This window comes from Schistocerca serialis, chromosome 3 (assembly GCF_023864345.2).
Source record: "Schistocerca serialis cubense isolate TAMUIC-IGC-003099 chromosome 3, iqSchSeri2.2, whole genome shotgun sequence".
In the NCBI taxonomy this organism is placed as follows: Eukaryota; Metazoa; Arthropoda; class Insecta; order Orthoptera; family Acrididae; genus Schistocerca; species Schistocerca serialis.
Genome location: NC_064640.1, coordinates 774,554,565 through 774,571,292, shown reverse-complemented (window position 1 = coordinate 774,571,292; position 16,728 = coordinate 774,554,565). Strand labels below are relative to the sequence as shown.

At 41.0% G+C, this 16,728-nt stretch overlaps 1 protein-coding gene across 2 annotated transcripts in view; it reads right to left on the bottom strand.

The window, feature by feature from the left end:
- Positions 1-16,728, bottom strand: part of LOC126470621 (1-phosphatidylinositol 4,5-bisphosphate phosphodiesterase eta-2-like) — a 420,296-nt gene that overhangs the window by 203,346 nt on the left and 200,222 nt on the right. For both annotated transcript variants that reach the window (XM_050098579.1, XM_050098580.1), the window contains exon 2: positions 5,908-6,093. In XM_050098579.1, coding sequence (XP_049954536.1) covers positions 5,908-6,093 — 186 coding nt within the window. The remainder of the gene's footprint in view (positions 1-5,907; positions 6,094-16,728) is intronic.

The window sequence follows — 16,728 nt, the reverse complement described above, 5'->3', positions numbered from 1 at the left end:
ATGCACTTCTCAGCCGTTGTCGAGAAAATCGACAGTTAAAAGAAACCGTTGCGGTGAAATACTCTGTACGATTTATAATTTCCTACAGCGTCGTGGCGCAGCGGTAAGAGCTCGGGTTCGTAATCGGAAGGTCGCCAGATCGAATCTCGCGCCATGCAACCCTTTTTTTTAGTATTTGTTTTTTGTAATTCAAATATATATATATATCGTGGGGTCTCTAATTCGAACGTTTGACTTACACTATACGTATTCGTTTCGGAATATCGTTCCTACGTCTTCCGTTAACTACACGTGTAAACGTTATGAAGATAATTAATAACATTTGTGAAATACAACTTTGTTTGCGGAAAACATAATCATGTTCGAAGTCGCCAGTTTTTCCACAACAAACGACTTTCAACAACTTATTATATGCATAATTGTAGCAACTGATTGCCGGGAATTATATATATATATATATATATATATATATATATATATATATATATATATTTGAATTACAAAAAACAAATACTAAAAAAAAGTTGCATGTCGCTAGATTCGATCCAGCGACCTTCGGATCACGAACCCGAGCGCTTACCGCTGCGCCTCAACGCTGTACGGAATTATAAATCGTAGAGAGTATTTCATCAATGGTTTCTTTTAACTGTCGATTTTCTCGACAACGGCTGAGAAGTGCATCTTGGTGCTTTGCCACATTACACCTCTGGCCATGAGCTTTTATTATGCGCAGTATGAATCGAATCTGAATTTCACAATTGGCGGCCTCCCCTTGTCAGTCCGGAACCGCGCGACTGCTACGGTCGCAGGTTCGAATCCTGCCTCGGGCATGGATGTGTGTGATGCCCTTAGGTTAGTTAGGTTTAAATAGTTCTAAGTTCCAGGGTACTGATGACCACAGATGTTAAGTCCCATAGTGCTCAGAGCCATTTTCTGAGAAGTGTAGTTACCATTATTTTGGGATTACTGATTGTACATGGTTTCCTTTTTGTACTGATTTTCATGTTCAGTGAAATTGTATTTCCCGTCACCCATTGGAGGGCTGCCGTAATCTTGATATTGCAGTTTCTTATTGTATTATTCAATAATAGCACTAACTCTTTCTAAAGTACTCCTAATTTACTCGCACACAGTCATTTATGAAATTTGTAATGCTTTCATGGGCTGTTCCCATGTGCTCTTATATACTTGAACTATTAAATGAGTTTTATCTTCAGCTGAATCGTTATTCGAACAAGCTGCCATCAGGAGTAACATTTCTCAATTATTTCCATGTATTTTACAGCCAGTACAAGGTAAGTTAATGGTGCCGAGAACTTTGAGACTTTATGCTGATCTTGAATATGTCTGGAGTGCTTACGGTATTTCAATTTCGTTTGTGGACATGTATTTGGGTGTTTCATCCTAAGAGTACGTGATCGTTCTATGAGGGAGGGCAAGATACACTTATGGATTTTGCCACGAAATTAGAAATTGTGATTGTAATGTAGCACCCATTTAAAATAAGTTTCAAGTCCCCTTTATGTTCATCATTGTACCTACTACTAAATATAGCAGTCAAATTGAAGTGAGTTCGCGTTAATGTTCATTCCTGAATCAAAATTTTGCATAAAAAGGGGTATATTTTCAGTGCATTTTTACTGAAGATATATCAATTATGTACTGAATTCAGTTCGAAAAATAAGTAGCAGGTTTTCACTGTGCACATATGCCTTCAAAGTAATAAGGTCAAAAACATGTTTCAACAAAGATGTCGGCTGACTTGTACGCCAGTCTTCCCAATGTACCGAAATCAGCCGATGGCAGCCAGATGTTGCTTCAGAGTGAGCTCACGTTTTTGTTGCCTCGTTGGCGACACTCCGGAGAGGCTTCTCCAGAAAAAGTGGCTCTGTACTGCCAACCTGACCACGGAGACAGTGCTGACTCCTCCTGTGGCGTTTCAGACGAAGAGGTGGCATCGGGATCTGGCATTTTAAGGTTGGTCATTCTGCGGTGGCGCCAGACCGGTCTCCCCCGCGAAAAACGAAATCTTGCTCCACGGAAGCGTATCTGCAAAGCGAGTTTGAACTCTGTGGCTCGCCTCTTCCTTTTCAACTGATACGTCATCTTGGAACAATTTCAACAAAATTGATTTCCCGAAGTCTAAAAATTATACTGACCTCATCTGGTGGTCCTTTTCGCTACCAACAAGTCGATCGGTGTGGAATCGCTGGGAAAATTACTTTTATGGGTGAAAATTGTCTAACAAATTTACCAGTTCCATAATTATGTCTGCGATCAATCCGTGTCTGCAGTAGTTCGGTTCGTCATCTGTTTTACTTTTTGAATATTTGCCCGGATTTTGAATTAGCTAAATATTTCCTATCACTATCTTTATTCACTGGCAATAGATCGCTCCACTCGAACTATCAACACAACTTGCGCTACTAAGGGTATCCTACGACTTCCACATCGCTGGCAACCGGTTATACACAATGACGGAGACTACTTTGAAAGACAATAAAAGTTTGAAACGAATCTGTTCTGAATAAGCTGTAATTAAATAGTTGCCACTATTGAGGTTCCAACCTTCATACACCACAATGACTTTTTGTGTCATTTTTATCTTGACATTTTCTAGTGATTTTTCTTTTTGTAGATTTCTAGCCCTTCAGCCCCCTTTCAACCCGGTTCTATCGGTATATTATAAACACAAATTGAATCCGAACACAGCCGACTATTTGTGAGCAACTCCAATTGTCATTTATATTCACTAAATTACCCATATAATTGGCCATCAACGTAACATAAAATTATATGTAACTTAATTTTAATCAGAAGACACACTGTAATTATGATCTATAACTCAGCTGACGCCGTAACGATTATCTCAAAAGCGGCCATGTTGAAAAACAAGTTTTTTACCTGTGGGTAGTAATCTTGTCACAATATCGAAATGTAGTAAGCACACAATTTGACAGCTATAGATCTACATGTTTTCAAGATGGCACTGTGTTGTCTTTTGTCCAGTGTGAAGCTGACAACACTCATACAGCAATAAATTTCAGTGCATGTTACACGGTCTGCTGTTTATTCATTAAAGGCAAACAAACAAATATTCGGCAAAGTGCTTGTTATTAATTGCACCTGTGGATTGGAGGAAAGGTACAACCATCAAAAAAAAAAAAAAGTTCAAATGGCTCTAACAAGGGAACCTCCCCATCGCAGCCCCCTCAGATTTAGCTATAAGTTAGCACAGTGGATAGACCTTGAAAAACTGAACACAGATCAATCGAGAAAACAGGAAGAAGTTGTGTGGAACTATGAAAAAAAATAAACAAAATATACAAACTGAGTAGTTCATGCGCAAGATAAGAAACATCAAGGAGAGTATCAGATCAGGAGCGCCGTGGTCCCGTGGTTAGCGTAAGTAGATGCGGAACGATAGGTCCTTGGTTCAAGTTTACCCTCGAGTAAAAAGTTTAATTTTTTCTTTTCAGACAATTATTATCTGTGCGTCCGTCCGTCCGATGCGAGGTAACTGCGCCGTAGTATGGGGACGCTACACCTAAACAAACATCGAAACAAAACATACGTTCTGACAGAGCACAGGGAAAACTGTGCGACTGTGAAACTGTTGCATTCATTTGTTGCAGTTTATGTGACAAGCTCTTATGTTTTCATCACTTTTTGGGAGTGCTTATCATATCCACAAGAAAACCTAAATCGGGCAAGGTAGAAGAATCTTTTTACCCATTCGCCAAGTGTACAAGTTAGGTGGGTCGATAACATATTCCTGTCATGTGACGCACATGCCGTCACCAGTGTCGTATAGAATATATCAGACGTATTTTCCTGTGGAGGAATCGGTTGACCTATGACCTTGCGATCAAATGTTTTCGGTTCCCATTGGACAGGCACGTCCTTTCGTCTACTAATCGCACGGTTTTGCGGTGCGGTTGCAAAACACAGGCACTAAACTTATTACAGTGAACAGAGACGTCAATGAACGAACGGACAGATCATAACGTTGCGAAAATAAAGAAAGTAAACTTTTCACTCGAGGTAAGACTTGAGCCAAGGACCCCTCGGTCCGCAGGTGCTCACGCTAACCACGGGACCACGGCGCTCCTGAGCTCACATTATCCTTGATGTTGCCTATCTTGCGCATAAACTACTCAGTTTGTATATTTTGTTTATTTTTTTCATAGTTCCACACAACTTCTTCCTGTAATCTCGATTGATCTGTGTTCAGTTTTTCAAGGCCTATCCACTGTGCCAACTTATAACTAAATCTGAGGCGGTGCGATGGGGAGGTTCCCTTGTAAGCACTGTGGGACTTAACATCTGAGGTCATCAGTCCCCTAGACTTAGAACTACTTAAGCCTAACTAACCTAAGGACATCACACGCATCCATGCCCGAGGTAGGATTCGAACCTGCGACCGTAGCAGCAGCGCGGTTCCAGACTGAAGCGCCTAGAACCGCTCGTCCACAGCGGCCGGCGTACAACCACCCAAGACATGTTTAGCCACAGGAGTTGTGGATTTGAGATTCGACGTTGTTAGTGCGAGCTCGTGTTAATGTCGTTTCAAATAATCATAACTAGATCTCACAAGGTGAGGCCGCCAATTGTGAAATTCAGATTCGATTCATACTGCGCATAATAAAAGCTCATGGCCAGAGGTGTAATGTGGCAAAGCACCAAGATGCACTTCTCAGCCGTTGTCGAGAAAATCGACAGTTAAAAGAAACCGTTGCGGTGAAATACTCTCGACGACTAATAATTTTCTACAGCGCCGTTGCGCAGCGGTAAGCGCTCGGGTTCGTAATTCGAAGGTCGCCGGATCGAATCTCGCGCCATGCAACATTTTTTTTTTTAGTATTTGTTTTTCGTAATTCAAATATATATATATATATATATATATATATAATTCCCGGCAATCAGTTGCAACAATAATGCATATAATAAGTTGTTGAAAGTCGTTTGTCGTGGAAAAACTGGCGACTTCGAACATCATTATGTTTTCCCCAAACAAAGTTGTATTTCACAAATGTTATTAATTGTCTTCATAATGTTAACCACGTATAGTTAACGGAAGACGTAGCAACGATATTCCGAAACGAATACGTATAACGTAAGTCAAACGTTCGAATTAGAATAGAAACCCCACGAACACAAATTTGCTGTGGCAGGTATGAAATATAAACTCCGTTACTCGCTCGTTACACTTGAAGGACAGATGTTGAATGGGCCGAAACGAGCCGTCGCATAACAGCGTAGTTGCCTGATAACTTCGAAAGAAGGTAGATGCGGTCCCTAGCGCAACTTATAACATCGTCGAAAATCAGTGCGGACGGGAGAGCTTTGGTACACCCTGTTAAACAAACGGAAAAATGGAGGCGGTACAATTGGAGAGCGATCCGCCTTCACCAACATGCATAAGCAATTCATTAATAGTTTTATATATATATATATATAAAAGAAACCGTATATATAGTTTTATATATATATAAATAGTTATATATATATAGTTTTATATATATATATAAATAGTTTTATATATATATATATATATATAAACTATTAATGAATTGCTTATGCATGTTATATTTGAATTACAGTAAACTAATAATAAAAAATGTTGCATGGCGCGGGATTCGATCCGGCGACCTTCGGATTACGAACCCGAGCGCTTACCGCTGCGCCACGATGCTGTAGAAAAGTTTTAGTCGTAGAGAGTATTTCACAGAACGGTTTATTTTTAACTGTCGACTTTCTCGACAACGGCTGAGAAGTGCATCTTGGTGCTTTGCCACAATACACCTCTGGCCATGAGCTTTTATTACGTGCAGTATGAATCGAATCCGAATTTCACAATTGGCGGCCTCCCCTTGTCAGTACTTCAAGCGTTTCTGGTAAACTTACTCTCGTCAGGAGCGCTGGAGCAGAGCACCTTACGCGAGACCTCATATCTGACGGTCCCCTCGTCTGTGTCCAGCACGTACTTCCGGCGGTACCACTTCGAGTAGGAGCGCACTTTCCACAGCACCGTTCCTTTTCGCAGAACACTCAGGGTCTCTTCCAGTGGCTTGCTGTGCCTGTCGATGGCATCTGAAATACAAACAGAATAATTCGTGTAATTTTTTAGTTTTATTTATTGCTATGTTTAGTAAACGCGTTGCCTTGTTATCTAAATCGGATTGCAATCTTCACGATCTCTTTGAAAAATTAGCGTTGTACAAGTTGCTTCATTTTCTTAACCAGTTTTACAATAATTAAAAGTATACGCATAAGTGCGAGTAGGACTCACGCACCGAGGGTTCCGCGCAGACTTAATTATGTACGTATCCAGGGAATCCAGAATCTCGACGATTTTCGCCTGCTATTGACATCAATATTCGCAAAATACACAAGTTGACAATTATAAAACTATACGAAAAAACGTAAATTAGTTACAAACAACGGCGTGCACACGCTTTATTCAACATGTAAACGTCACTACAGATATTTGGATTTAGGTTATGACACGTTCGATATGCCTGCCATCATTGGCGATGATGAGGCGCAGACGAATAGCGAAATTCTGCATGACCCGCTGAAGTATCAGATCATTGATGCTGTCGAGGTCCTGAATGGCTGTTTTCAGCTCAGCAATGGTTTTGGGGTTATTAGTGTACACCTTGTCTTTAATATAGCCTCACAAGAAGAAGTCACTGTGTTCAGATCCGGAGAATATGATGGCCAACCGAGGGCCATGCAGGGGCCTCTGGGTACCCAAGAGCCAGAATGCGGTCCCCAAAGTGCTCCTCCAGGACATCAAACACTCTCCTGCTTCGATGGGGTTGATCTCCGTCTTGCATGCACCACATCTTGCCGACATCAGGGTCACTTTGGATAATGGGGATGAAAACATTTTCCAAAACCTTAGCGCACTGTTCGGTAGTCACCGCGCCATCAAGGAATATCGCACAGATTATTCCGTGACTGTACATTGCACACCACACAGTCACCAGTTGAGGGTGCAGAGACTTCTCGATCGCTAAATGCGGATTCTCAGTCCCACAAATGCATCAATTTTGCTTATTGACGAACCCATTCAAATGAAAGTGTGCTTCATCGCTCAGCCAAACCGTACAGTGCATACTAATTCCCATCATGCCCCGTGGCCAACCGTGCAGTTTGAACGTCCTAACGTAAACCGTCCAGAAGTTATGACGATTTTATTTCATATAGTTCAATAACTGTCACACTGTTTGTCTACCCGTTACTGAGAAAAAAGGGATCTTAACACACGGACAAACCGACAGTCACACAACAAACGAAAAAACTGTGTGATATAATTGTAAATTAGCAATTTTCCGATGTTTCCCTTATGTGTACTGCGAATCCATGCTTCTTGCCAGATCTCATGATTCTAGGGCAACGAGTACCCTATAGATTTTGATGAGTGAGTCTTCGAGTATCAAAATGACATAAATGGCCGTATCTTTTGATTACATAGACTTAGAAGATTACATTCTTTACATCGTCAAGGGACCATAGACCCTAGTTTGTGACATAAACTTGAACTTGACACGTCAATTCGTGCAGGAGAAAAAGGTGTCTTAACAGACAGACAGTCGTATACCAAATAAAAAAAAATTTTTCGTTTGATATAATTAAAAGTTAACAATCTTCGGATTTTTCTCCCTTACTTTTTCTGTGAACCCTTACTTCTTGCTAAATTTCGTGATTTCAGGTCAGTTGGAAGTATCGTCGAGATTTTGATGAGTGACTTTGCGAATATCAAAATATGGGACATAAATGGCAGTATCTTTTGATTGCATTGACTTAGAAGTTTAATTGTTTTACACCGCCAAGGAACTATCACCCTTAGTGCGTGGTAAAAATTTCAGCTATATACGTCAACCAGTTCCTGAGAAAAATGGTTCGTAACAGTCGGACCGACAAACAAACAGGCAGACACACGGACAGACGGACAATAAAGCATGATTTCTGAAGGAAATTACGATTCTAAATAACATATGCTCTACGCTGATTATACAATGATAATTCTAAACATTTTGACCACTTGCTTAATAGCGTGTTACTCCACCTTCGAAACATAATATAACCGTAATTATGCGTGACATGAATTCTACAAATTCTTGATAGATTTCCGGAGGTATACCGTCAGATGCTACGTACATGTCATGCAATTCCAATAAATTACGTGCCGGTGGTTTGTAGACGCGGAGGCGGTGCACGATAGTGTCCCAGATGTGCTCCATTGCGTACTGATCAGGCGAATTTGGTCACGAAGACGACAGCTTCAATTAACTATCAAGCTCCTGAAACCACTGTACCACGAGTCTGGCCATGGACGCGGACAGGTATCCTGATGGAAGATGCCATCGCCTCTGGAGAAGATATCAAGCGTGAAGAGATGCTGGTGGCTCGCAAAAATGTTCAAGTAGTCCACAGTTCTAGTGCTGCCATGATGCCATCGATTACTTCATCAGGCCCCTAGAAGTTCAGGTGAAAGTCCGACACATGATAATACTGCCCCCACCGGTCTGCGAGCGTGGTGCGATGAATGTTTCGAGCAACCGTTCGGCTGGATAATTGCGTATCCGGACATGATAATCGACCTGCTGAGGGGAAAAAAAAAACCGTGGTTCATCCGATCAGGTGACACGTTTCCATTAGTCCACGGTCCAATACCGACGATTCCGTGCACATCGTAATGATCGCGGATGTTATTGGATCAACATGGTTACAAGTAGGAGTCGCCTTCAGCAGGTATACATTAGGAGCTATGAGCACTTGGCATTTTCAGTACTGTGAAAACAGTCTGGTCTACTGAAAATTCTTTGTTTTCCATATTTTGGGAGCAGGTAGTATGAACCAAAACATGAAAACCTTGTCCAGTAAACATGGGCTCCAAAGTGCCTACCTTAAGAGCTATGAGAACTCGTTCAGTAGAAGAAATGTGTTTCACAGTAACGAAGGTCAATAAGTGCTTATAACTCTTAATATGTGAATTTGAAGCCCAGGTTTACCAGACTCGTTTGCTTCGAACGATCTTTTTGTCACACCCCAGAATTTTGTCCATTCCTCCTGGGACACCCTGTAAACTTTCCTTGGCGCGTCACGTGCGTATAACGCATTGGCCAGTGTTCATAATGTTTTGACTCATCAGTGTAATTTTCTTGTTGTTAATGAATGGGTAAACGGCAAAGTAGTGGTGAGGAAGTTCTTGTGGATTCAAAATTAAGCAAAGCACCTCAACGATGGGCAATGAATGTTACCGCAAACTCTACCCTGCAGGCATGTCCCATACGTTATTATAGCTGACGAGACATCTTCTTTTAAAAGCTACTTGTTTACACTTTAATCAGGGGATAACTTAGAACATAAAAAGCATCATTTTAACTATCATTTTAGCCGTGGCAGGAGTAGATCAGTTGATATTATATTTGAAATATAACGGGCAATCAAATGAAAACGAGATAGACTGGGAGAAACTAGTAAACTGTTTATTATTTCAAAATTAATCACCTTAACTGTTAATATATTTGCAATACTGTGAGGCATGCTACTGTAAGAAGAGAAATTTGTTAACATCGAGTACAGATTTAAGTGTCAGGAAGTCGTTTCTGAAAGTATTTGTATGGAGTGTGGCCATGTATGGAAGTGAAACATGGACGATAAATAGTTTGGACAAGAAGAGAATAGAAACTTTCGAAACGTAGTGCTACAGAAGAATGCTGAAGATAAGATGGGTAGATCACGTAACTAATGAGGAGGTAATGAATAGAATTAGAGAGAAGAGAAATTTGTCGCACACCTTGACTACAAGAAGGGATCTGTTGGTAGGACATGTTCTGAGGCATCAAAGAATCACCAATTTAGTATTGGAGGGCAGCGTGGAGAGTAAAAATCGTAGAGGGAGACCAAGAGATGAATGCACTAAGCAGATTCAGAAGGATGTAGGTTGCAGTAGGTACTGGGAGATGAAGACGCTTGCACAGCATAGAGTAGCATAGAGAGCTGCATCAAACCAGTCTCTGGACTGAAGACCACAACAACAACAACAACTGTGAGACAAGACGGTGAATGCTCAAAATGGTTCAAATGGCTCTGAGCACTATGGGCTTAACATATTAGGTCATCAGTCCCCTAGAACTTAGTACTACTTAAACCTAACTAACCTAAGCACATCGCACACATCCATGCCCGGGGCAGGGTTCGAACCTGCTGTCGCGCGGTTCCAGACTGAAGTGCCTAGAACCGCTCGGCCACACCGGCCGGCTACGGTAAATGCCTTCCTGGAAAAATGTTTGCCCACCCACATGGTGCCAAGGTGGTTTCGAGTACGCAGTAGAAATTTCGCTGGGAAGCCCTTACACATCCTACATCTCTCTACATCTACGTGATTACTCTGCAATTCACAGTAAGTGCTTGGGAGATGGTTCGTTCGCCCACCTTCAAGTTATTTCTCTATCGTTCCACTCTCGAACAGCGCGAGCTCTGATTTATTTTATTACGATGACCATTTCTCCCTATGTATGTGGGCGTCAAAAACATATTTTAGCACTCTGAGGATAGAGTTGGTGATTGAAATTTCATGAGAACATCCTGCTGCAACGAAAAACGCACTTGTCTTAAGGATTGCCACTGCAATTCGCGTATCAAGTCCGTGGCACTCTCTCCCCTCTTTAATGATAGTACAAAACGAGCTACCCTTCTTTGAATTTTTTTGACGTCCTCCGTCAATTCTATCTCATGCGGATCCCACACCGGACAGCAATACTCCATAAGAGGGCGGATAATCCTAGTGTAAGAATCCCTTTTGTAGACCTGTTGCATTTTCTAATCGTTCTGCTAACAAATCGCAGTCGTTGGTTGGCTTTCCCCACAACATCATCTATGTGATCATTCCAGTTTAAGATTTTCGTAATTATAATCCCTAAGTATTGAGTTGAGTTTACAGCCTTTAGATTTATGTGATTTAACGTTTAACCGAAATTTTACAGAGTCCTTTTAATACTCATGTGTGTGACATCACAACTTTCATTATTTAGAGTCAATTGCCACTTTTCATACCGTGCAGCTGTCTTGTCTAAATCACTTTGCTATTGGTTTTGGTCGTCTGATGACTACATTCCTCCTTATAGTCCCGCTCTCTCCCCAAGCGATCTCCATATATGGGGAGGCCTGAAGAAAAACATTCGTGACTGGTGATTTGCTTCGGACGAAGAGTGCAGGCCTGGGTACAATCATGTTTCCGAAGGCAACTGCAAACATTTTCCATTAAGACATTGACTGTCTTGTTTCACTGTACGCTAAATGCATTATCAGTTATGCCGATTACTTTTGAAATAATGCACAAAAATGGTTCAAATGGCTCTGAGCACTATGGGACTCAACTGCTGTGGTCATAAGTCCCCTAGAACTTAGAACTACTTAAACCTAACTAACCTAAGGACATCACACACATCCATGCCCGAGGCAGGATTCGAACCTGCGACCGTAGCGGTCGCGCGGTTCCAGACTGTAGCGCCTAGAACCGCTCGGCCACACCGGCCGGCCGAAATAATGCACAGTTTACTTACTATTTTCCCATCTTTTTACATTTCATTTGACTGCCTCTTATAATTTAGACTTTTTAGTAGGCGGGGTCAGTTTTTTCCACAATAAATAGCTTATATAATTTTAACAACGTGCTTACTGAAACATTTTGTTACGACTACGGTGTCAGAATGTACAATTAGTTTTCAGGAAGTAACGTTTGGATGCGCGGGTCACACACTGTAAAATGTAAATTACACTTGCAATGGAGCAAACGTAACGACGAATACGTATGGTGTAAGAGAAATATTCATTGAATACTTGACGTCTGATCCTTTACATATAAGGAAATGTGCAAAACGGATGAGAAGCCGTTAAAACCGGATTGTAAGGAGGTGCTATTAATAATGCAACAATCAATCACGCAAATAAACGAGGATTTCGTACGATTTGTTTCAATTTACATTCGACTTTTACTCCAGATAGGATTCTTTAAGTTTCGACTGCGCAGAAATTACAAGAGATAATTGCGCCCTGAGTCAATAAGTTTTCCGTCATTCATAGTTCTGGTAATAAATGAAACAACAAACTACAAAGCGTAAAATGAGAAAACTCCTATACTCGACAACTTGCTCTGCCGTGAAAGAAAAATATCGTCTGCAATGAGCGTACGGTGATGCCGACAATACTGTTGCGGACAAGAATCGGGTGAGTTTGAATATAGCCATCCAGATTATCAGAAAAATATTTTTAAGTTCGTCGGAAGAAGTACGAGCCGTTCTCTTTTATTCCATTTAAACTATTAGCTTTTGTTTCCTACAAAGGCATTTTAAGAAATTCTTCAAGTGCGAAAGTGCAAATTGTCACATTATTCATTTCATGCCCAAAATAAAACCAGCTGGGATTCATTAACCTAATATAAAATGAGTTACTCTATTAGATGAACAAGATATCTGCACATACCAGCTGTCTTCGCTGACACCTGGAAATTTTTATTTTAATATGACTTCGCTTTTTAGATTACGCTATGAAAATGTCACTACGGACAGCCTGTACAAACTGCAACGAGATCCTCGTTAACAAAGAGTATTTGCGACAGAAACACAATAAATGTTACATAATATATTTCATCTTCATTCCGTTTTTAAGTTGCTTAGGAATACGGAAGAAGTTTATGCTCATAATTATATGCGTTGCAACCGTTCTCAAAAATATAATACACGCAACACATTAAACTAAAAATAATTTGTAAAGCTACTGCACTAAATGGAGAAAGAATACAGAAGCTTAGGATTGAGGATAACATAGCTGTGACAGCTCCAGATGAAATAAATCTCCAAACAATCTCAGAAGTAACGAACACAGTACTAAGGGATGAGTAGAAAATGAAAACAGACTTAAAAGGCAGAATTCCCCCTGCACTCCAAGCAATCAGAAGAAGTAAACATTAAAATTAGAGAAAATAAAATAAAACAAACGGGATCAAAAATGGTTCAAATGGCTCTGAGCACTATGGGACAACATCTGTCATCAGTCCCCTAGAACTTAGAACTACTTAAACCTAACTAACCCAAGGACGTCACACACATCCATGCCCGAGGCAGGATTCGAACCTGCGACCGTAGCAGTCGAGCGGTTCCGGACTGAGGCGCCTAGAACCGCTCGGCTACCGCGGCCGGCCAAACGGGATCACGTAGATATTTAGCAAGTAAGATAACTGAAGACGGAAGATACAAAGAAGACATAAAACAAAGAATTAGAGAAGCAAAAGTAATGTGTTGAATAAAAGAAACATGTGTTATTCAGATGACCTAAATAATGAAGTAAGTAGAAAGTGGTTAAAAGCTCCATGTAGAACGTAGCAGTTTATGGCTGTGGGACATGGACAACAGGCAAAAATGAACTCCCTTGAAATATTTGAGGTATGGTGCTAGAGACGCCTGTTAAAGACGAAGTGAAGAGATAAAGCCGCCAACGAGGAAGTGCTGCAAAGAACTAGCGAATGAAGGTCATTTAAGAGAACAATACGAGTAGAGCTAAGAAGATATGAGTCAATACAACACAACCAGTTCCTTGCAACTTTCCTAGAAGGAAATGTACAAGGAGAGATAGTACATGGAGGACCGCGACTGGAATTTTTAAACGATTTATACATAATGCAGGAGTGTAATTCCACAGAAACAAAGAACTTGTCTTCTAATACATCCAGATGGAGAGCTGCCAACCAAGCGAAAGATTGATGATGAAAAAGAAAATCGCACCGAGACATTGCCAAACACATTTACAACATATACTTCACTATCATCCTACTTAAGAATTCACACGTATTATATTGATATATTAAATATTCAGTTACTCCTTCTAAAATACTTTACGATGAAATGGAACGAGGAGACCTCTAATAAATCGTTCAGTCCTCGCCACTATCTCATCACGGCTGTGAGTGAATGGACGTGGAGAAACAGCGTATTTTAACAGGTGTTCTGTGATCTATTTTAATGTATTACCTGACATCAAAAGACCACTTACAAAACACAAAGTAATTCTGGCTATATGTAAAGCCTGTTAGTAGTCCAAAGTCAGTATCCAGCCACGCATGGATAACACAAGAGCTGAAACTGAGTGTAGCAAAGCAACAGGAAAATCCAGGAATACCATCTCAGTTTAAATCTCGATCCACTGCAGAGACCAGTGCTACATGTATTAGTGTCAGTGGTGTTGAGTAACACTTGAAATCGCTAAAATTGAACAAAGCTTCAGGGCCCGACGGAATCCCTATCAGATTCTACACCGAATTTACTGCTGAGTTAGCCCTTCTTTCAATCATAATATACCAGACCTCTCGAACAAAAAATTGTGCTCACTGGTTAAAAGAAAGTACAGGTCACAGTTGTCTGCAAGAAGGGTGGCAGAAGTGATGCACACAACTACCGTGCAAATATCTTTGATACCTACCTTTTGTAGAATCTTAGAACATATTACGATCCCAATCATAAAGAGGTATCTTGAACAAAATGACGTCAATGCCAAACAGCACAGATTCCGAAAACACCGTTCATACGCAACCCAAATCGCGCTTGTTACAATTGTCATCCTGAGAGCCACGTCTTAAAGGAGTCATGTAGATACAGCATTTTTTGATTTCCGAAAACCACTTTACTTAGAACCACACTTAGGGTTATTATCTAAAGTACGATCGTACCACTTATCAAGCGAAATTTGAGGATTTCTACATTTACATACACAGTTCACAAGACACCATGCGGTGCATGGCATAGGGTATCTTGTACCAATGCTAGTCATTCGCTTTCCTGTTCACTCGCAAATGGAGTGAAGGAAAAACGACTGTCTATATGCTTCCATAGGAGCACTGATTTCTCTTATCTTTTCTTCGTGGTCCTTATGCGATATGTATATTGGTGGCAGAAGGATCGTTCTGCAGCCTGTCGCAAGTAACTGTTCTGTTAATTTTCGTCATAGCATTTCTCGAAAAGAACATCTTCTTCCTTGCAGGGATTCACACATGAGTTCTCAGAGCAGTTCTGTAATATTTGCCTGTTGACCGAACCTATCGATAACAAATCTAGAAGCAAGTTTCTGAATTTTTTCGATGTTTTCCTTTAATTCGACCGGGTTGGGATCCAAAACAATTAAGCAGCACTCAAGAATGGATCCTCCATGTGTTACGGACACCGTCTCCTTTACAGATAACCTACGCTATCCTAGAATTCTCTAAAGAAACCAAAGTCGACCATTCGCCTTTCCTTCTTCCGACCTTACTTAAACATTCCATTCCATGTCGTTTTGCGACCTTATGCTTAGATATTTAATCGATTGGACTATGTCAAGCAGCACACAACCGATACTGTATTCGAGCATTATTCGAACATAACAGGATTGCATTTCCTACTCATCTGCACTAACTTAAATTTTTCTACATTAAGAGGAAGTAGTCTTTCCAGCACACCGAATAGAAATTCTATCCAAGTATGTGTCCTACATTCGTTCATAGATGACACCCCACAGACTACAGCGTTATCAGCAAAAACTTGCATACTGCTGATCACCTAATTCGTCAGATCGCATATTTCGAACACGAGCGGTCCTGTCAGACTTCCCTGGGGCACTCCTGACGATGTCTTTGCCTTCGACTAATCAATCTAGGAATATGGAATCTGCGTGTTGTTCTTCATCCACGGATGGCAGTATATTGTGCAAGAGAAACACAGTCTGAGTTTCCCACTAGCGATGCTCTCTAAATACAGTACTGGCCATTAAAATTGCTACACCAAGAAGAAATGCAGATGATAAACGGGTATTCATTGGACAAATATATTATACTAGAGCTGACATGTGATTACATTTTCACGCAATTTGGGTGCATAGAACCTGAGAAATCAGAACCCAGAACAACCACCTCTGACCGCAATAATGGTCTAGATACGACTGGGCATTGACTCAAACAGAGCTTGGATACCGTGTACAGGTACAGCTTTCCTCATGTCAGCACGTTGTAGGTGGTAGGTGTCGCCACCGGCGCCAGCCCTGTGTGAATGCTCTGAAAAGTTAATCATCTACATATCACAGCATCTTCCTCCCGTCGGTTAAATTTCGCGTCTGTAGCACGTCATCTTCGTGGTGTAGCAATTTTAACGGCCAGTAGTGTACATGCTGATACCTCTTCTCTCACTCAAATTTATTAGATTAGGACTAAGAAATTGCTCAATAATAATAATAACAATAATAATAAACCGACATTAAGGATATTGGGACGCAATTTTATGGATCTGTTCTTTTAGCCTCATTCTATACGAGAGTCACCTGCGGTTTTTTCCAGTCGTTTGAGACTTACCGCTGGGTGAAATGGTTCAAATGGCTCTGAGCACTATGGGACTTAACTTCTGTGGTCACCAGTCCCCTAGAACTTAGAACTACTTAAACGTAACTAACCTAAGGATATCACACACATCCATGCCCGAGGCAGGATTCGAACCTGCGACCATAGCGGTCGCGCGATTCCAGACTGTAGCGCCTAGAACCGCTCGGCCACTCCGGTCGGCTACGCTGGGTGAGGGATTAGCTATAAATTCAAGCTGAGTAAAAGGCCAAATCCGAGGAGTACTCTCTCTAAGACTTAACTGGAATTCCATCTGGATGTGGTGACTTATTTCTTGGTGAGGAGGACACAGCTTA